This window comes from Grammomys surdaster, unplaced genomic scaffold, assembly GCF_004785775.1.
Source record: "Grammomys surdaster isolate TR1022 unplaced genomic scaffold, NIH_TR_1.0 214, whole genome shotgun sequence".
NCBI classification, from domain to species: domain Eukaryota; kingdom Metazoa; phylum Chordata; class Mammalia; order Rodentia; family Muridae; genus Grammomys; species Grammomys surdaster.
Window position 1 is genome coordinate 2382150 of NW_021604659.1, and position 22437 is coordinate 2404586.

Below are 22437 nucleotides of genomic sequence, written 5' to 3' on the forward strand. Positions count from 1 at the left end.
TCCAGAGCTGAATCTCAGGGGCAACTTTAAAACCCTAAAGGCAGGTAAGGGAAAGATAGACAGTGTTGAAGAAACTCATGTACTGTCAAAGTCAAGAGGAAAATGTAAGGAAAGGCAGAGAACGTTTAAAGTTGACCAAAAATGTCAAGTTGTCTCAAGTGTGTGAACAGCCTTTGTACCACAGTGTGTCAGGCCACTTGTGTTCTGGCTCCCTTTCGTTGTTAAAAATCACCCAGCACCCAGATTTGCCTGTCTCTCCTGCATGGACCAGCTTTCCTTCTTGTAGTTGCTTGGCAATAAGATGAAGGGTTTCATGGACAAAGAATTTCCATTTCGACACCCCCTCTGCCTTGGCTGGACTGGAGCGCTGGGAAAGAAGCCAGCCTGCCTATTTGTACCATCCTAGCATGGCCGCCGTGTAGTCGTGCAGCAGGCCAAGTGTTGGCTGAATGAGTGAGGAAACCTGAAAATGCAGACTCTGAGAATGAGAAGACCAGTTGGGTTGTGAGTGCTGCCTATGGTACAGTGTGTCAATGTTTTAAAGGCGTAACATTTCCAAAGGTCATAACATGGATCATCTATTCAGTTACAGTTCGTACTCAAGATTCAGGATCATAGGGATTAGTGAGAAGCAAAGCTCCAGCAATAGTTTAAGTGAAGACTGTGGGTATGTGGGTAACTCCCCTATATATGAGGCTGTAGCCTCTCCCCTGTCAGCCACAGAGGCCTGTGAGATGCTGGAGCAAGTGTAATGCCTGCTGGTTTCTGAATCTCAGGGCAGCCCTCTCATTTCTAACAGTAACTCCTGAAGGGACCAAGAACAACTCAGTAGGCACTGGATTGATGAAATCTCAGTGCAGGTACACACTATTGAGTTTATGAATTTGCCCACTTGTCCACTACCCCCTTCTAAGCAAGGGTATATAACAGGCCATTGTCAAGGAGGAAAAAAGTGTCGCCATGGTGACTTCCTAATGAGGTGATTAGACATTATTCAGCAGTATCAAGAGATCTGGAACTCTGAACAGTGATGTGGCAAAACCCAGCTGTGCTGGAAAGATATAGGATAGCCTCCAAGGGAGGCAGGGGTCGGCGGTTAGGTACAGTGATCACAGATCCCATGCATGATGGCCTAAGGAAATTTGAGAAATCTGAGGAATTTGTTAAGGACTTTTGTGGATTGACTTTATGTGGAAGAATTTGATAAAATTTCTCTGTAGTGTTAGCATCTTTCATCCAGTCAACAGACAATTAATGTCTCATGTGCCAGGTCCTGTTGCAGATATAGTGTACAAAGTAGAGAGCCAGAGCCCTGCTTCATGGAGCTTGCCTTCTGGTGGAGAGCTCTTACACCAGACAAAGTGGAGGGGAGGTACAGATGGTCAAAGGTGGTATGGAGTGGAGAGAAGCTGGCCAGGGAATCCTTTCCTGAGCGGACAGTTGGCAAACTTTTGTAAAATAAGGGAGTCAAGCAGTGGCTATCTGAGGAACATTTCAGCACAGAAGACCAACAGGGCCAGAGGCTCAGTAAAGGAGCCTATGGCTAAGGAAGAAAGAGACAGACGGTTGTGGGAGATTGACAGAGTGGCACCAGGTCTATCAAACACTCCTGTTAGGGGTCGGTTTAGGAGACACTTCCTCCAGCTTCAGTAGCCTCAGGTCTTTGTAGTTTTCCTTATTCCCCTCCCCCCTGACTACAGCACAGAAAGGTTTAGTCTGAGCCCACCAGGCTAGCCCGGGATAATCTGAGCTCAAGGTCCATTGTTACAGCGGCAGGGTCTCTTTTCCTTTTGCTGTGCAAAGTTCATACTCGTGACTTTCAGGAATCAGGCATCTGATAGTGGCCTGTGAGACCTTTTGAGCTGTTTTGTAGACTACTCCACTCCCTGAATCCACTGGTGTCTGCTGTCCCTTTGTAAGTTAAGGTCAAAAGGACTATAGGAACAGTTGAGCTCAAGGGGAAAAAGCACAATTACTCACTGCCCACATCTTTTGAAAGGTCAAGTGTTAGTCTCGTGCCACGCCGATGCCATCCCAGGAACCGGGGTCAAGCAGAGGATCTGAGATTAAAAAATCAAGGGCCAGTGTAGATCAGTGGTGGAGGGCTTATGTGGTATACATAAAGCCTCTGTTTTTAATCCATTAGCATGAGAGACATATTCAAGGATAACTTCAGAAATTCTGGTCTGAGCAACTGAAGGAATTAAATGAAATGCAGCCAGGTATATGAGTCTTGTTGGGAGCTGAGGTTCAGACATGCAAAGTTCGAAGTGTTTATTCAGTATCCAAGGGGCAGATAAGGAGAAGATGGTTGACCATATACAACTCGAGTACAGGGAGGCAGGGTATAAGGCCACAGAAATGGGAGGCGAGAGGAAACCCCACCGTGTTATCCAGGGAATAGGGCAGCGTTCTGGGGACTGTGTTGGGAAAGACCCAAACACAGAAGAATATACATGAGGAACCAGAACGTTGAAACAAAGTAACCCAGGAGAAAGCAAACCCAGAAAGCTGGCTCTCAGCCTTCATCCTTGCTTTTCTGTGAACTGTATTTCTAGAATTATCTGATCAGACCTTATACATATAAATGACCCAAGCATGGCTTTTGCTTTCAACTTCTGACTCTTGCTTAATAAGCTGTTACACACAAATGTTTGGATGATGTTGTTGTTGTTTTGTGGATTCCCAACTACAAGTTGTTACAGATCCAATTCAAAAAACAACCCAGAGAAACTGCAGTTTATAGTGCATACATGGGGTCACACTGAACAGGAGTCTTTCAGATTCAGATTTCTTATAGTAAAATGTCTATACTGAAACAATTTTAGCTAAATTTTTAGTGACATATACTCTACCATATTTGCCTGCCCAATTCCTCTCTCTTCCTCCCTCCTTCCTTTCCTTTCTTCTTTTCTGCTGAGCATCATATATCGCAGGCTGATCTAAGTCCACCGGATAGCTGAGGATGACCTTGAACTTCTGATTCTCATGCCTCCACCTCTCCAGTGCTGGGGCTTTGTACGTACTAGAAAAGCGCTCTACCAACTGAGCTCTAACCCTAGCCTCCATATTCTCTTACTTCTGCATTAATTTGCTAATGTAGGGCATAGGTCACTTGTGTATCTTTAATTACTGCTAGGGAAAAATAAATTCAAATAGCTTAGTACAGATGTAGGCTCAATGAAGCTGAGTATCAGAACATCACTGGGCCTCAAGTTCAGCCTCCATTTGGTTCTCAGCTACCCCTCTGTCCATATCTGACACATAAGCCACAGTCACAGGAAGTCACTCTGACTGCTCCAGAGTCTGGGAACTTAATAGCTTGGCTCCTCAAACTCACTAGTTTACACTGAAGCCCTTTGTGGACTCAAGCTCTACAAATAGTTTTCAGTCAAGCCTGTCTGGTTTCTAAGCCAGGGAGGAGAGCGTCCCTGGGTGAGTGTGTGGTTGATGGGTTACAGGGGTACTGAATCACTGGGACAAGCGGGGCTCCGGGGTAGCAGTCGGGTTTTGACTCTTCTCTACTCAATGAAATATGAGGACAATGTTCTGCTGTGGTAGCTTACAGTAATAATGACCTTGAGTTGCTAAAAAAAAGTTAAACTGTGGATATATGTTATCTCAAGACTTCGAGGTACCCCACGCGGGAGCATGTCAGCATCACCTAAGATTCCTTGGGTTGAGCAGGCTACTGAGAGTACTTGCTTAGGGCTCTGGTATGCGTGGTAGGCCTGGGGCACCTTCCTCAGCATGCTCTACTTGGAGGCTTTTGCTGTTTATCCACTGCTGTGGCCTGCGCATTCTAGAATGACAGCCAGCTCCAGAGCAGAATGCTTCATGATGGCCACCATGGGAGTGACTCATCATCACTTCACTGTGTCTCTTTGTCACCTCTACACCTTTCTGCTGGTGTAGTGGCCATCTTCCGTTCCACCATAGCTGTGAAGTGGTGTGAGCCAAGATGTGTAGCTGAGTGGCCAGGTGAACCCCAGTTGTCTAGAAAGAACACTGCTCAGAAGGCATGTTTATCCCTGAGGGTTAGAGTGCTACTCCTTTTGTCATGTTTAAAGACAGCTGTAGTTTCCAGGCAAGTTCAAAGCCATGCATGAGGGACAAACCAGGAGCAACAGATCTAGGTTGTCCCAAATACCACGTTCCACAGAACAGAAGAGAGTCAGATCAGTGCATGAGTGAGGACATCACTTAGGTGGGCCTGAGAGCCAGGGAATCCCTGCTACAGGCTCCAGATGCCAACATCCTTAGCTCTGGGTTGCACAGAAGTCAGTGGTCTGTTCAGCTGTGCAGTGTATTCCAAGCTTTGCTTAGTAGGAGTAGGAAGTTAGGTCAGAGGCAATGGTTGGTAGTCTACTAAGGGGACTAACAGTAGAGCAAGATAATTTTGACTATCCAAACCATTGCTTCTCTCCACAACTACTAAGGTTTAGCCATTAGCCTTCAGGACTGGCCACACACATGTGGCTCAAACTCTGTGAAACTGTACTGATTACACCCAAGTGTACACCAGAAGTGAACAGAAACATACTCAATAAACATGACAGCTGCGCTATGCCTTTTACTTTTATTTTATTTATTTTTTCAATTAAAAAATTATCTATGAATGTTTGTCTCCATGTATGTCTCTGTGTACCGCATGAATTCAATTTCCAAGGGGGATGGAAGAGGGCATCAGAATCCCTGGAACTTGAGTTACAGATGGTTGTGAGCTGCCAAAAATCAGTCCCAGGTCCTCTGGAAGATAGCCACGGCTCTTAACTGCTGAGCCATTGCTCCAGTCTCTTATGCTTGTTTTAAAAAGTAAAACTGGTAAGAAGTAGTTCCTAAGGCAGCCAGGGATGGGATGCGGTGTAATAGCAGCTTAGCTTAAAAGGATTACAAGGGTGAACTCTGAGATGTGATTCTAATTAGAACAGAAGAAAATGTGAGCTGGAGGCTGAACCTTCTCTCCTTAGCGGAGTCTGCTTCTTAGACCTACTGAAGTCAGAGTTTGCCTGCCTGGTGTCTCAAGCTGCCTTGTTTCCTGCAGCTGTCTGGGGTCGTATCACCTCACACCCTAGGATCTGTGAAGGGAAGAGAGTCCACACTATAATCCAGTGTTTGCATTATGTAATATTGTAATTCCATTTTAGTTGGGAAATGCATTTTTCAGAACCATACTTAGAGTTGGGAAGTGTCGGGTCCCCCACCCGTCAGTACCCTCTGCTTCTTGAGTGACTGGCTTCCCAGAACCTACTGGGCCAGCCAGCAGGCAGATCTTTTCTTCTTATTAATAAGGGTCAGCCGAGGAAGCAGTAGAAGGCTAGGCTTCCAGTGACACAGTGCTGAAGGCTAGCCCTGTAGGCTTCCAGTGGCACAGAGCTGTGAAGAGTGGGAGGTTGCTGCCATTAGTCTTGTTTTATGACTTTTTTTTTAAAACTTGCATTTTCCATGTTGTTTGTTTTATTTTGTTTTAAATTTCCACCTGGCTGATATGAGAAGGGACTTTCCTCAGCATCACTAATTGGTTTATTTCCCCCTGTTAATCTCTAGTAATAAGAGATGGAAGAGAAACAAAAGCCTCACTTGACATGTAAAGAATATGTCCTTGGTGTAGATCTTACCTTTCCCTAAGCAAGCTATCTTTGTTTAGATTAAAAGTTACTTTTTATGATTTTGGCCCTGTTGTTGGGCACACCTAGTAATCTCAAAAAGTATGCTGAAGACTTATGATTTAATTAAACAAGGACCAGATCAGCAAAAGATGGGGGGAAAAGAGAATAAAATTCACTTAGCTCTCTGACATTTCTAAGCCGGGGCATGCGCAAAAGTACAATGTCAGGTTTCTTAAATGGTTCTTTACACCCGATGCATGCTGGGTAATAGGAAACTTACCAGTGTTTAGGGACCACTCTCCAGACCCGCACAGCTCTCCCCTTTATAAAGTCTGTGCTCTTTGTCCTGGGATTAGGTGACCACGTGACTGATTATCCTCACAATTCAGATCAGACTCCCTGTTGCTTTCCATTCACAGCCTCGGGGAAGCTGAGGCCTAGACAGAGGTCAGGGAGAGAGCACCAGGCTCAGTGAGGATCATTTTCCAAAGCTCCGTGCTCCTGTAAGAGCCGGTCAGGAGCAGGGAGCAGCCGGTACAGACTGTAGCTAGTTAACAGAAAGGCTGAATGTTTGCTTTGAGCATGTCTACGGTTTCTCTTTAACTTCTTGTATGTTACCCGATGTTACACTCAGCTTTCATGTGTTTGTTTTTAGCGTGGTTTATTGAAAGCCATGTAACAGACCAAGAGCGCTGAAGTGAGCCAGCACCGAGGGTAACCCAGCAACGAGGGACACGGGTTTGAGGAATTAACTTGCTGAAATCACTAGCTGGGCCTGGGAGCCTGGCTGAGTGTGTGAGCGGGCTTCACACCCTCTCTGCAATGGACTGCTGACAGGAGAACTGGACTCTGGAATGTGAACAGCATGAGCTCACTGCGGGAAGAAATGGACGAAGAGGAACTGGAGCATCCAAACACCTCTCCAGAAAAACGCTATTTCCCCGAATCCTTAGATTCCAGTGATGGGGACGAAGAAGGGGTCCTGGCCTGCGAGGATCTGGAGCTGAACCCATTTGATGGCTTGCCGTATTCATCACGATATTACAAACTTTTAAAAGAGAGAGAAGAGCTCCCGATATGGAAAGAAAAGTACTCCTTCATGGAGAGTCTGCTGCAAAATCAGGTTGTGGTCGTGTCAGGAGACTCCAAGTGTGGCAAGAGCTCTCAGGTGAGGAGCCACTGGAAAGGCCTGTGGCTTTGAGGCTTTGCATGTGTGGAATGTTGTAACCAAACAAAAAGAACATTAGCAACCCGGGTGCTCTTAGTCAACATTGACTATTACACATGGGAAACTGTGTAGAGTTTACCTAGAGTATCCTAGAATAACAATTGAGATGATTTCATTCGTAGATGAGGTCTCAGAAGATGAAGTGGGAGTTACTTCCCCAACAGGTTTTAGAGAATTACCCTTGCTATTTGTCTAAGTGCCAGTGGGGGTAATCAAGACACCTGACTGTTCCTGCCCTTTCCCCACCTTTAAAAGAGGTTTTTTTTTTTTAAATTTTTTATGTATGAGTGTTGGGCCTACATGTATGTCTGTGCACCATGTGTGTACCTGGTACCCAAGGAGACCAGAAGAGGGTGCCAGATCCCCTAGAACTGGAGTTGAGGACAGTTGGGAGCCACCATGTGGGTGCCTCCAACTAAACCCAGGCCCTCTGAAGAGCGTCCTCTTAACTGCTGAGCCATTTCTCCTGCAGGGCTGTTCTTGTATATGAAGCTTATTTTTGAAGTTCAGAAACCAAATGCACAAGAAATTTATTTTCCTCTTGTACTTCATTTGTTTATTTTGGGGAAAAGGTCTCTTTGTAGCCCAGGCTGCCCTTGAATGCCTTGGTCTTCTGGCTTCTACCTGCCAGTGCTGGGATTATGAGTATGTGTCAACATGCCCCACAGAAATCCTTATTTGCCTTGCAGTAAGAAATAACAAAATAGGCCAATATTATCCTGGTCTGGGACTACATAGAGAGGAAATAATCAGGTCCGTTAAAGGATGGCTGTAGAAGCTAGGACTGTGGTCTCAGCAGAGCACTTGCCAAAGATGCCTGAGGCCTAGGTTCCATTTCTAGCATGCTAAAGAGATAAATAAATTTAGGAATATAAATGTCTCCAGTATTGATGTTAGCCAAGGGAGATTTATGAATTAGGCAGAAGGTAGTGCTTTTTTGCAAGTATAATTGTAGTGGTTGGGTCCTGAGTACCAAAGATAGTCAGTTACTGAATACTTCCTGTCCAGTTTGTTGTGTTTAAACTTTAACTTTTTAACTCAACTGAGGTCTGTGTTTTACATTGTAGATTCTTATAATGAAACAATTAGAATAGAAACAGACATTATCTGGTAAAAGAGCACAGAGGTTTTTCAGATGTCTGGAAGCCTTTGACAATGTGTTGGCTCAAGTTGCACAGTCTCCTGAGCAGGTTGAAAAAGAACACTCACCCTGTGCCTGCCTCTTCCAACTGCCCCCTTAAATGTACTTTGGTGAAAGGCACTGATGGTTTCTATCTGGTTTATAATTGCCAGTGTTATTCACTCTGATGAGTTATTTTTATATCAGTTGACTTTAATTCATTATAAGAACTAAGTAGATTTTTTTCTGATTTCTGTGGGCAAATGAAACTTTATTTTCAAAGTTATCTTTTTTTAAATCTTGTTTTTATGTTTATTGTGTTTATTTCAGATTGGTAAAGAAATGTCAGTAATAGTACAGATGTTTTCCACAGCTGTCTCCTGATTTCCCAAAGATAATTTGACTCAGCACTCTCTCCCCCACACACGGTTTAAAGGATGTGTTAAAGGATGGCTGTAGAAGCTAGGACTGTGGTCTCGGCAGAGCACTTGCCAAAGATGCCCGAGGCGCCTAGGTTCCATTTCTAGCATGCTAAAGAGATAAATTTAGTTTTTGTTCCAAAACTTTTAAAGGTTTATTTATTTGTGTGTGTGTGTGTGTGTGTGTGTGTGTGTGTGGTTTTTTTGAGACAGGGTTTCTCTATGCAACCCTGGCTGGCCTCAGACTTACTATGTAAACTACCCTGGTCTTGAATTCACAGATTCATCTGTCTCTGCCTCCTGAGTGCTACGATTAAAGGTGTGCACAACTACACCTGGCTATTTATTTTGTGTGTGTGTGTGTGTGTGTGTGTGCCCTTAGAGGCCAAAGAGAGCTGAACTTATAGGTGGTTGTGAGCTGCCCAGTAAGAGTGTGGGAACCAAGCTCTGATCCTCTGAAAGAGCAGCAAGCTATTTGTACCCCTGAGCCATCTCTACCTTTTAAGACTAAACTGAGGTAAGGTAGCACACACCTTTAATCCCACCACTCATGAAGCAGAGGCAGGTGGATCTCTCAGTTGAGTCAGGCCTGGTATACATAGTGAGTTCCAGGACAACCAGAGCTATGTAGGGAGACCATGTCTCAAAGAAAACTGAGAATAAGCTGACAAAGCCAGGCATAGTGCATGCCTATAATTGAAGTACTTGAAAGGCTGAGGGAGGAGAATGAACATTTGCAGGCCAGCATGGGCTACAGAGCAAACTTGGTGAAGGAGAGGAGGGAGGAAGGAGGAAGTGACATGGTGCTCTTCTCTCAGCGTAACAATAAGGATCAGAAAAGGAAGTATAATGTTGGTGTCTCAATTTTTCCTGCCTTCTGGGTATTCATATTTACTAGGTGGGATGTCATAAAAACAGTGAAATTGTTTTCCAAAATGAATTCAGAATTATGCTGTATCTTACTGTCATTTAAGATTCCTCTAGTTTGAAACAACATCTCCTCTGTCCCTCATGACCTTGGCATTTTCAGGGCACAGTGAGTTCTGATCTGAGATATCATTGGGTGGGTTCAGGCTCTACCTGTGGCAGGAAGGCTGCATTGGAGCTCCCTCAGCGTGCTGCCAGAAGGAGCAGCAAGCCTTCCTCTGGGCTGCTGATGTTGAGTGTGATTACTTAGGAAGATGACACCTGCCTGGTTCTCAGTGGTAAAGCTGATGTTTCCCCTCATGGTTTCATAGACTAAAGTCCACCCCTTGTCATACTTTGGGATGGTCACCTTGAACTGGTGGCAGCCTGACAGTGGCCACCTAATTCTGACATGCCTGGTGGCAGATAGCAGTATTCCTTCTAATTCTGCCTTAAAGTTGACTGTCAGATTCTTGAAGAGTCAGTTCTTGGTTTCATTTTATTTTTACTTTATTTTATTTTAGTTTAGTTTAGCTTAGTTTAGTTTAATTTAGTTTAGTTTTTGGAGGTAGAGTCTCTCTATGTAGTACTGGCTGCCCTGGAACTTGATAAGTAGACCAGGCTGACCTCGAACTCACAGATATCTTCCTGCTTCCTAGCTGCTGGGATCAAAGGCATGTGCCATCATGCTTAGCTTTACTTTTTAAAAAAAATTTGTTTTAGCTTTTTTAACACTAGGTCTTATTCTGTAGCCCACATTCAGCCTGAACTCTCCCATCAGTCTTCTTCTTTTTTTTTTTTTTTAATAATTTTTTTCAAAGGTTTATTTATTTATATGAATACACTGTAGCTGTCTTCAGATACACCAGAAGAGGGCATCAGATCCTATTAGAGATGGTTGTTAGCCACCATGTGGTTGCTAGGAATTGAACTCAGGACCTCTGGAAGAGCAGTCAGTGCTCTTAACCACTGAGCCATCTCTCCAGCCCATCCCGTCAGTCTTCTAAATGCTGGAGTTGTAGGTGTGAGCCACCACACTTGGCTTAGCTTTCTTTGTTTAAATAATTTATTTACTCTGTTCTCTGTGGGTTATCATTAATAAACCTATTGTGTTGCTTAGTTTGTTCCATTGTGGCAAGTTGAAACACCTCAGAATGGTCCCTGCCCTTGTCCCTCACCTGCAGGGTCCAGGCTCCTCCTGCACATTCACCATCCAGCCTAGGAAGCAGACATTCTTCTCAAGGAGCCCTAGTTTCTTTAGCAGATTAGCATTTGGAAACTGAGGCCTGAATAGCAGATGTACCTGTTGGCCATTGGCTTCTCATGTTTCTGGCTCTTCCCAGTAGGGAGAGCAAGAAAGTATGATTTACACGTATCCCCATCGGTTCATCTGCCTACATGGGTCCACATTTTGTCCTACCTCCATCCTTCTCTAGGCACTTCTCCATCTCTGTGTACTTGTGTGTATTTCTGTTTGTCCGTCTTTGATATTTATCTCCTTATGTCAGGATGCATTCATACCAGTTGTCTCCAACCAGCTCAGCTCTGGTCCTGTTGTTGCCTTCCCATTTTCCATAACATCCTTCTCCCAGCAACATGGCCCTCTATTTGTATCTCCCTTTATGCGTCCACTCCCAGTGCCTGACATTTCAGACTCGCTGCTCCTCTCCTTTCTTTAGGGATTTGTGACCATTATGAACCGAGAATTGCTATACATTCTTTAAATGTTGCAACAGTCCTTATAACTTGGTACAGTTATGGTTTCTTTTGTCACTTTGAAGTTTTGTGTGTTTGAGATAACTTCTCAAAGTATCCCAGCCTGGTTCCAAATCTACTATGTAGACAGCCAAGAATGACCGTGAACTTCTGATCCACCTGCCTCCACTTCCTAAGTGCTGGGATAGCACCATTTTAAACTTCTTGATCATTTTAGTAAGCTGTACTTTTGTTCTGTTAAGTAGGAAGTCAGTATCTTTCTGGTTTAGAGAAATCAAACCATATTCAAATAAAGAGAAAATAGGCATATTAATTTTTGTTTTCTAAATTCTGAAAATAATCTGTTTTGTTTTGTTTTTTCTTTTCTTGTTCCCCACAGTTTTAAGTCTTTCAAAGAAAAAAATCTATTTTCAGAGCCAAAGATCTGCCTTCTTTTGTGGTACAGACGTTACAGAGATTGTTTAGCAACTTCCCTGGGAAAGAGAAAGACAATTTCTCATCTGTCTGAGGGTGCTTTTTCTATTACTGTCTGGATAGTCTTATGAAAGCCAGAAGGGAAGAGAAGCATTTCTAGAACTACCTATTATATCTTTTCTAGCTTTTACCCTAATCTCCCACAAGCCAAATGGATCAGTTGCCAATGACTGGCTTTGACGTCCATGTGGTGGTAAACTGAGGCAGGCACCCATGGGTGTAAGTGCTTAGTGTCGCTGATGGTGGTGGAGCCAGATACTTATAGGGGCTGCTGCCAGAGGCAGCCAGAGCTTAGAGAAGCTGCTCAGCAGACTTTTTTGGATGGAACAAAGCGTAATTTACTGGGGCTGGCACTCTTTGTGGCCAGGGGAAAAGCTATGAACTCTTTTTAACTCCTTGGAAAGAGAAGTAAAGAGAGAAAATTTACACACACACACACACACACACACACACACACACACACACACACACATTCCTACATAGAATGCTTAGAACAAAGATCCAAAGCTCCAGCAAGCAGGCTCCAAGTATTTCACACATACATTCATAAATATGGGCTTGGGGATATAGCTCAGTGGTAGAGTGCTTGCCTAGCAAGCGCAAGGTCCTGGGTTTGGTCCTCAGCTCTGGGAAAAAAATTAAAAAGAAAAAAAACAAGCGAATAAATAAAATCAAGGTAACTGGCACATGCATAAATACACAGAATTGGTGGATAGAAGGAACAGTTTTCCAACCCCCATTCACACAAACTATTTGCATACACACATACTTGAAGGATGGGAGAAACACTGTTCCAGCCATACCATACCTTACCCTTTCTTCTATAGCTTATATATCCCAGCAAGGTCTTTCAAGCACTATACAATTATAATGTGATTACATTTTAGTTTTCTTCTAATGAGTGATTATATGTGTTTCAATACCTTTACAAGAAATAACACTACATAGTACAGGTAAAGAAAACAAATTATTCTAAAAAACCCACGTACATTCTTACCAAGCAATTTGTTATATAGATTGACAAAGTATAAGCAAGCAAGGTAGTTTTCTCAGCCACTTTCTCTTACTGGTAGGCAGCAATGTGAAGTTACAAAGAAAGAAGTAATTATTATTTATCTTTAAAAGTAATCTTGTAAGAATCCTAAAGGAATTAGAAATCTAAATTTTTATATAAAAATCAGTCATATCTATTTTAAATCCTAAGAATGCATATCTACATATCAGTAATTTTTAATAAATCATATCAGAAGGCTGAGGGCAAAAATGGGTATAAGAAATCATCACCAGTCCAGCCTCAGTGAGAGTCATGTTAGCTAGTGCTACCATTGTTCTTGTTCCCTGACCATAAAGGGTCCCTAGCGTAACTGATAAGAGTGTGCCTTTCTCAAATTTGTATTGTTTCCTAAGATTTTCTACATCAGAGCCAGTAGTAAAAACATCTTGCCCTAGCTTCACTAACAGTTTTATTTTTCCAAGTGTTTTCTAAGGGTGGTGGTCACTGCTGACAATCTACAAGTTTTTTCCTAGGGTGGTGATTGAATCATTAATCTGTTCCAGCAGAGATCAGGCATTATTACTGTGAATGCCAGAGATACTGTCCAGTGAGGGGCTGGAATACCCCTTAAAGTTTTCATAGAATTCTTAGATTAAGAGGGATGTGAGGGCAGCAAGCAGAGAACTCCATAACACCATAAAGTCCTCAGGACACGTAGTCCTTGGGGCTGTGCCACACCAAGGCCCACTCATATAGCCGTGGTAACCCGTGGACTGCATTGCGTGAGTTCTAGAGCCATTTGCAATTACTCCTGCGTGGCCCTCAGCAATCTGTGACATGACTGAGCACAAAACAGCTAAGATTTAGTTTATGACATTGGTGGTGGTAAATGTCTCCAGTCTTGGCCGGACATTCTTATCTACCATTCTGTGCTGGTAGATTTTACTTATGTACATCCAGAACCAAACATGTGGGATTTGTATAACTCGAAACTCACAAGCACCGTTCATGGTGAACTATTCTGACTTACTGATTGGCATTGGACAAAATAAGCTCCATTAGGAGTCAGCTTCATGACCCCTTTACAGGGATCATGTGGAGAAACTCTCATCTTTGGATGGACTGCTATCTCTTAGGACTCCTTTGGAGAAAGTCTGTGATTATCTTGGTAATGAAGAGATTGCCGCTCTGGAGGATTGATGTCCTTGGGACACTAGGAGACATGAAAGAGGTTTCTGCACAAGTCAGAGAGATCAGCAAGGGCTTGGGGATCTAGGGGCCAGGAAAGTTCCATGGAATAGTGCTCTCACATGTTCTCTCACAGGGGGCTTCTTGCTTCTTTTTCCAATGTTAGTGGGCATAAGCTGTCTGTAGCAGTTGGAGGAAAGGACAAGGCAGCTCCACACCAGCGCTGCTGTTGTGGAAGTCATCTTGCCGGATTGGCCACGATGAGGCCATACACAATGCTGCTGCTCTGAGTTCTGAACTGAATTTGGCTGGCAGATTCTTATAAGAGATCTGAGCAGCTGTCCTTAAGTTTCCCAGAGTCCCACAGCCTGCATTCTTGTATGCACTATGCTGTCAAGCATGGGGACTGGAATCTTTTTGTTTCAGCTTCTGAATTTGTACTGGGAGAGAGAGAGCATCAGTCAGTAATAGAAGGCCACAAAGCCAGTGAGATTTGGGTTACCCACCCATCTCACTGCCCCTAAGGCAGGAGATATACATTACTGGCATCTACCCTGACACTTGCTCCTGTCCCAGGAGTCCTGGGAGCAGGTGAGGCTGTGGGCAGAGTAGAAGGCACGGCTCGCTGTGAGGGCTTTTATGCAGTTAGCAGGCCTGACAGTTCATAAAAACACTTACAGGAAATGGATTGAGAAATTGTGATAATTTGATAGATGAGTTGTAAGTGATTGATTCCCAGCTGGTGGGTGTTTTGTAAACCACGTATCTAGATGTATGTGTTGTCTACTGCCAAACTCCAGATGAGCAAGCTCTCTGGAAGAGTTTCCTTTCTCAGGAGGTGAAGGAGTGGTTCCCTATCTTTTTTTGCCCCGTGCTGTGTCATTGCTGTCACAGTGTCTCAGAATTTACCTTCCCCAAATAGAGCAAGCCCAGCGGGCCATGGAAAGATGGAGCTTGCTGCATGCCTGTGGCTCCCACAGATCCAACTTGATTCCTAGTCTGCCCAAAGCAGGACATTCTGGTGGGGAAAGAACTTCCAAAGAGAAACTGCAGTGAGGACTGAGAGCTCTGTCCAGCAGGTGATTGTGAGATGGCCAGAGAAAGGGTTCCTCTTGGGACAATCAAGGATTGCCTGGAGGAGTGTTCAAGCAAGGTGCCTTAATCATAGCAGTAGGCAGAGTATTCACCAGTGCAGAGGTGCAGAGTACCAAGCTCTCTTGGAAAGTGCTCCTCTGTCCTGTGATGTTATGAAATGGCCAGACTTCTAGATTTTTCTGACTTCTTTTTTAAAGAAAATATTTTAAATATTTTATTGGCTTTTTAAGATTATATATACACACACACACACACACACACACACACTCACCAGAAGAGGGAATCAGATTCCATTACAGATGGTTGCTGAGCCACCATGTACCATGTGGGTGCTGAGATGTGAACTTAAGACCTGGAAGAACAGCCGGTGCTCTTAACCACTGAGCTAGCTCTCCAGCCTGACTCATACTCTTCAGCAGTACCTGACATTTACCAAGGATTGACCAGAATGGCCCCTGGTTTGCGTAGAACAGTGGTTCTCAAACTTCCTATTGCTGTGACCCTTTAATGTAGTTCCTTGTGTTGTGGTGACCCCCCCAACCATAAAATTATTTTATTGCTACTTCATAACTGTAATTTTGCTACTGTTATGAATCATAATATAAATATCTGTGTTTTCCTACAATCCTAGGTGACCCCTGTGATAGGGTTGTTTGACACCCCCCCCCCCCCGCGCCAAGGGGTCATGACCTACATGTTTAGAACTTCTAGCCTAGAGTAATAAGGCCATAAGGGTAGGCATTCTAACACTGGGACTCCTCCCTTTTCTGTTGAGAGAGAGAACATCGCAGCCTGCAGTTTTAAGGCCTACTGTTATTATCCATATGTAATGGATACTTCTTCTAGGCTCTGTAATTAGCTGTGGTTAACTGCTGGGCTGTGAATTTGGTTGCTAAGTAAACATCTGTGCTCTGAGCAAAGCAAGCGTGTGCTCCCTCCTCCACTGGGTATGTATCTGCCCTGTGGACTGACCTTTCCCAATCACCTGGAGCTTGCTGATTCAGACTGGCTGCTGAGTCCTGGGATCTGCCTGCCTCTGCCTCCAGAGCTGGGATTAAAGAGGCGTCTTTTTTCATGTCAGTGCTGGACATGAATGCAGGCACTCACGCAGCACAGCAAGCATGCCATCCATGGAGTAAAGGGCACCCTGCCCCCCCCTTTCCTTTATATTCAGTCCAGGACTTCAATCTATAACGTGATATTCTACATACATTTGAGTCTTCCCTCCTCCACTAAGCCTTCCTGGAATGCCCTCAGAGACATGCCCCTGGGTGATTTTAAGTCCTATCAGATTGACCATGAAGGTTTTAACCATTACACCAAGGAACAAAGGAAACAGGAGTTTTTGTGAATTTTTATTTAGGCCAGTGATTTTGAAATAATTCAAGATAGGCTATTTAAGATCATAGAAATTTTAAATATTTGTGGAAAAGTATAAGACATTGTTTTGCTTGATTAACAAATATTAACTGATAACTGGGATATCTTAATTTGGTGATGATAATATCATAATCTGGATCTCTGCTCTCACACCTCAGTCTACAGGGGATGGATGGGGAGCCTGTGGCTCTGCAGTGAGAGGATGGGGAACCTGGGCCTCTGCAGTGAGGGGATGGGGAGCCTGGGGCTCTGCAGTGAGGGGATGGGGAGCCTGTGGCTCTGCAGTGAGGGGATGGGGAGCCTGTGGCTCTGCAGTGAGGGGATGGGGAGCCTGTGGCTCTGCAGTGAGGGGATGGGGAGTCTGTGGCTCTGCAGTGAGGGGATGGGGACCCTGGGGCTCTGCAGTGAGGGGATGGGGAGCCTGGGGCTCTGCAGTGAGGGGATGGGGAGCCTGGGGCTCTGTGGTGATAAGCATCTCACCACAGCACTTGGCACCCCAGGCCTGCTAGCTGTTTATCAGCACAGCAGGATCTGCAGCTGTGAGCCTTGGAGAGAACAAGGAGATGCTCAGACTCAGGGGTCAGTCTCCTGTTCAGTGACTTGTTTCACAGATAAGGAAATAAAAGCATAGGGAAAAAAACTGCTTTCTGTGAAACAGAACACTGCGCAGCCAACCTGGGGCTCCGGGGTGCCCGGCTCAGTTCCTGAGTTAAGCAGCAAATTTGAGTTCTTCAGTGCTTAAACTTTCTTTCATAGAACAACGTAGTCAGTGAATAAATAACGACTGATAGCTTTCAGTCTGTTGACAGGGTTGCCCTGTAGTGTAGAAGGATTACCTTTGTGCATTAATCATGGCAAATATGTAGCTCATTTTGGAATTACTAACATTTTCAAATTATTATAAGAATTAAAATCTAACAATTCCATAATGAGTCGGTCTCAGTAGCAAACCTCAGGATAATCTAAAAATGTTAACAGGCTTTTACTACCTGGGTCAGTTTTTAAAACACTCTTGGACCAGTAGTAAGCCTGTACATACACATTTAAACCCAGCACTCAGGAGGCAGAGGTAGAAGCAGAGGCAGAGAGGCAGAGAGGCAGAGAGGCAGAGGCGCAGAGGCAGAGAGGCAGAGAGGCAGAGGCAGAGAGGCAGAGAGGCAGAGAGAGGCAGAGGCATTCGGACCTCTCTAAGTTCAACACCAGCCTAGTCTACAGAGTGAGTTCCAGAACAGCCAGGACTACACATAGAAACCCTATCTTGAAAAACAAAACCACTCATGGACTTTTTAAAATTCATGTACCAAAGCATAGTTTATTAACAGTGTCTTAAGATTATAGTGTACAAAATAAATTTGGTACCTTCTACTATAATTCTTGTACAAATAAACTTAATTAAAAGTCAGTTGATCCATGACACATTTTATTTTTAATTGTTAAAATTTACATACTTTTTTAGATTTACATTATGTATATGAGTACACTATAGCTGTCTTCAGACACACCAGAAGAGGGGATCAAATCCCATTACAGATAGTTGTGAGCCATCATGTGGTTGCTGGTTGCTGGGAATTGAACTCAAGACCTTTGGATGAGCAGTCAGTGCTCTTAACCAGCCCCTATTTATTATTTTTGTTATTATTGTTATTATTTGTGTGTGTGTGTGTCTGTGTGTCTGTGTGTGTTGCCTGCATGCATGTTTCTGCACCACATGCATGTCTAGGCCCATAGAGGTCAGAAGAGGGCACCAGATTCCCCTGGAACTGGAACTACAGACAGTTGTGAACCACTCTGGGAATCAAACCCAGGTCCTCTGGAAGAGCAGCCAGTGCTTTTAACAATGAATCATCACTCCAGCTGTATAACACATTTTACATAAAAGGATTTTGAAAATAAAGTGACTGAAGAGCAGCTTTGCTTGAAATTGACTCTAGACCAGTTGGTTGTCTCACTAGGTTAATTTTAAATTACATTCAGATAATAAATTGGCAAACTATTTTAGCTTTCATTAGTAGAGCCATGTTAAGGAGGCTAATTTGGGTATTGTTATAATTGCATGAATTTAAATGCTTTAATTTTGGGTTGTTACTTTGTATTTAAATGCTGTTTAATTCTTTAAAACATAATAGCTCATACAAAGTTGTAGTTTTTATGGGACCTCCTTATTACTAGAAAAATTGTGACTACATGAGTCTCTCAAAACTGGCATAGGTTGGAGCTGGAGGGACTGCTTATCAGATAAGAGCGCTTGCTGTACTTGGAGAGGGCCTGGGTTCTGTTCCTGGCACCATTGATAACTCTAGTTCTCAGAGATCCAGCTCCTCCTTCTGGATTCTGATGGCACTGCATGCACGTATGTGAGCAAAATACACATATAAACAAATCTAAACATTTTTAAGAGACATAAGTTTAATTTTTTTCATGTCCTTAACTGCCTTTCTAAAATCAGTGAGTTAATGGTTTCTGTTTTATGATAACAAGTGTATGCTCTTAACTTCATTCATTAGTGGTTAAAGTCATAGTATCTATTGCTCAGGGCTCTACTAAGTAAGGATTAATACCGTTCTTGGCACCATCTGCTGGTAATTAACCAGTGAAAGAAAAAGATCTTAGAAAACATGAAGCCAGCCATGAGAAAGAGCTACTCCTCTGTGTTTTGAGCTTGTCTGTCTTTCCTAGCAAGGGCTGATCCTGTGTCATTTTTCCCTGTCAAAGGTTCCTCAGTGGTGTGCTGAATATTGCCTTTCCATCCATTACCAGCACGGGGGTGTGATATGCACACAGGTCCACAAGCAGACGGCAGTCCAGCTGGCCCTGCGGGTAGCCGACGAGATGGATGTTAATATTGGTCATGAAGTTGGCTATGTGATTCCTTTTGAGAACTGCTGCACCAGTGAAACAATCCTGAGGTTTGTATGTAGACACTTCACCACAGCCTAGGTGCCTCTTTCTTGGCCTGGGTTCTACAGCCCTCAGAGCGCTGGCCTGGCCTTCTGCATGTCAAGCACTCCTGGTGTAATGACTGTCCTTTCTAGCCTGACACACACTCCTCCCTTGTTTCCCTCCCTGGTATCCTCCGTTGTCTCTTGTCTTCTGTGATTATAATCCTCAGGGGGAAAATTACAACTTAATAGTTTCACCAAAGACTTTCCGTCTCGTACTTAGAGAGCTGTACCTCTTGGTGAGTCCATGTCATTGACCGTGTGCCGCCATGTGGCCCTGTGGCTCTGCGTGATACCTACCTATGATTCCACATCTCTATGTCTTATACCTGTCTTCCCATCTGTAGCCATACTTTTTGGTTACTATAATGGGTCCTATTATCTACCACCCTTCCAACCCTTATTCCACCCTAATCCCTTCCCACCCCCAGCATTAGGTAGGAGAGAAAGGAGGTTAGAGGAGAAATGGGGCATAGACTACTTCCTGTTGATTAGGGGCATCAAGTTCCCAGGGGCAAGTCCAGTTTTAGTCGTCAGAACATCTCCAACTAGCAAAAGCAGCAGCCTCCGCCGGCCTTCTCTGGGCTTTTACATTTACAGATTCTCAAGCGTCCCCAGAATTCCAAACATAAACTATCTGCAGCTCGCAAAAATCATGCCCCTCCTAGAGCACAAGACAGTCATAGTTAGCAGCTGTGGACAATCTGAAACAGCCCCATACCCGACACCTGGGATTAAAACCATACTCACATGACATAACTGAGTTTTTAAAGAAAGGAAGTTCTCACTCCAACCATCACTGTGCTTGTCCTGTCTGTTGCTGCTTCTGAGATTGGCCAATTCTTTCTAGTCACTCAGAACTCAGTGCAAGGGTCACCTGCACCAGGAGGGCTCCCCTGACCTTGTAGGGTGAGCTGTCTTTGAGGCCGCAGTAAGTTATGTTATCAGCTGTTTGTGTTAACTTTCTTTATCAGAGGCTTCCAAGGGCTGGATTCTGAGCTGGAAAGAGATATCCAAAGAGATTAACTGGAGGGGAGGGCGGGGAGTAACTTCTCAAGGCCAGGGCTTCTCTGATTAGTGTCCTATCTCCCTCATAGACAAACAGCACCTGTGCCTATCCCACTCTGCAAGGAGTGGCCAAAGCTGCTTACAGCCAGAGGTGTCCACCGATGTGCTTCAGGTGCCCTGGACACTGTCTTCCCCTCTAGCTTAAGAGATCAGAGTATGCTGGTCTCAGGGCCAGAATATCTGCACACTCATAACCCACTCATGTGACATGCTGGTTGGTGTGTGGCCCTCTTGTTGATCTGTGCTGCTTCAGAATTACAGGGCAGGACTAGCATTCTGCACACTGCTATCCCTGCTTCTGATATGCTTGTCCTGTAGAGGACGTTCCCTAACTTGGTGGTGGGAGGAGGGAGTACTGCCCTGGCCCAAGCTTTGAAGGCCATCCAGAATGCCCTTGTGACTCACTGTTAGAAGCAAGTGTCCAGCCACGGGGAATGTTTAGGCCAGTAACGCATTGACCTAAATAAGGTTCTTCAGGCTGTTTTACCTTTGTAAAAAATTCACAATGTGTGGAACTATTGGGTGTTTACATGCTTGTAAATTACTACTACATACAAGTCACATACAAAAGAAAAGCACCCCTTCCCTGCCTCTTAGGAACTCACAAACTAGTTGGAGACTAGTTACACAGGACAAAAGAAACAACAGACAGGGAAGAGGGAGAATGCTTAGCATTTCAGTCACTATTTTTGACTTAGGAGGAGTGTTGAGAAGTCTCATTCTGTAGCCAAGGCTGGTCTAAAGCTCTTAGTCCTGCTGCCCTTCCCCCACAGTCTAGGACTAGAGGGGCCTACTGCCCCTCCATTTTTATTTTTAATTCTTTGAAGTGGCCTTTGAAATGTCTGTTTTAATCAAATAATGGCTTGAACTAAGTTCTGCAATCACTGCATCTAGACTTCGAAAGAACTCTTAGATGTAATGATTTTTAGGCTAACAAGTGTGGAATCATAATTTTAAGTTGTTGTTGTTGTTATTGTTGTTATTATTATTAAGAAAGTCATGAAAGGCCGGGCGGTGGTGGCGCACGCCTTTAATCCCAGCACTTGGGAGGCAGAGGCAGGCAGATTTCTGAGTTCGAGAGTTCAAGGCTAACCTGGTCTACAGAGTGAGTTCCAGGACAGCCAGGGCTACAGAGAAACCCTGTCTCGGAAAAAAAAAAAAAAGTCATGAAAGTACTTATCATGGGATGTACTGTCATTGTTAAGAGTTTAACAGAACATACTCTTTAAACGTCTGTATGTTTTGGACTTGACTTTAATAAGATTATTTTAAACACTGGATTCTGCCAGGCAGAGGAAGGACTGAGGTTCTGTGTTAAAGTGTTGACTCTGCGTGGGAGCCCTGAAACTTAGTATAAGCCGTAGCTCATGTGGATGGAATGTTCTGGCTACTGCAGGTTCTGTTCTCTGCTGCTCAGACTGCCTTTCCCTATCTTCATTGTAAGAACTTAGTAGCAGCACAAGGGAAGGGATCTGAGCCTGAAGGTGGCTCAAAGATTTAAAAGCCCCTACAGTAAAGAAAATAATAACCCTCCTTTCCTCCCAGAGTGCCATCTGCCTAGGATTCCTAGGAGTCCTCATGGCCATACAGCCAGTGTCTCCAGTGTCTAGCAGGGTTCCCACCCTTTATGTTCCAGAGCTCTTTATGTTCCTGTCTCCGAATCGAAAAGACCAATGGCTGTTCAGAGGGGCGTCGTAAGGAGTAAATGGCTGGGTAGGTAGGCCCGAAGCATCGTGTGGGTGGTGGCTAGTTTATGATTATAATTAAATGTAATTCAATCTTTAGAATTTTTACCAGAGCCATTTCATTTACCTGGAAGAGTGTGCTGGCTATGATTTTGAGTGCCCTCAGATTGAATGGCAATCTAAACCACAGATGTTTCTTAATGGCAGGACCTTACACGTGCTGGGCAAGTGCTCTACCATTGAGCCTCTTTGCCAGCCCATCAGTCCGTGACTTTAAAGGTCATTACTAATTTGAGAAGCTAGTGCTCTATATTCAGTTTTATCTTTGTTTTCTTTGCAATCCTACTGGACATATCATAGATACCTGATAGAGATAATGTTGCCTGCCTGCCCCTCTTCCTTCTTTCCTTCCTTCCTTTTGCTTTTTTTAATGATATTAAAAAACAAACAAACAATTTAGCTCTTTAAGCTTTTTTCTGGCCTTTCCAGATAGTAGACATACTATCTGGAATAATACTGCATACCTGAAAGTGCTTTCTTCTCTGTATGCCACAATCTTCTGTACAGCAAGTCTCCTGTGCAGCGGGTGTGTTGTGCAGCCGGTCTGCTGTGCAGC

General features: G+C 44.0%; 1 protein-coding gene across 1 annotated transcript in view; it reads left to right on the forward strand.

Annotated features, from left to right (window-relative positions):
- Positions 1–22437, forward strand: part of Dhx32 (DEAH-box helicase 32 (putative)) — a 57007-nt gene that overhangs the window by 10179 nt on the left and 24391 nt on the right. Inside the window, exons 2-3 of the mRNA XM_028772524.1 lie at positions 6265–6777; positions 18842–19035. Of these exons, the coding sequence (XP_028628357.1) occupies positions 6475–6777; positions 18842–19035 (497 nt within the window). The 5' untranslated portion in view covers positions 6265–6474. The remainder of the gene's footprint in view (positions 1–6264; positions 6778–18841; positions 19036–22437) is intronic.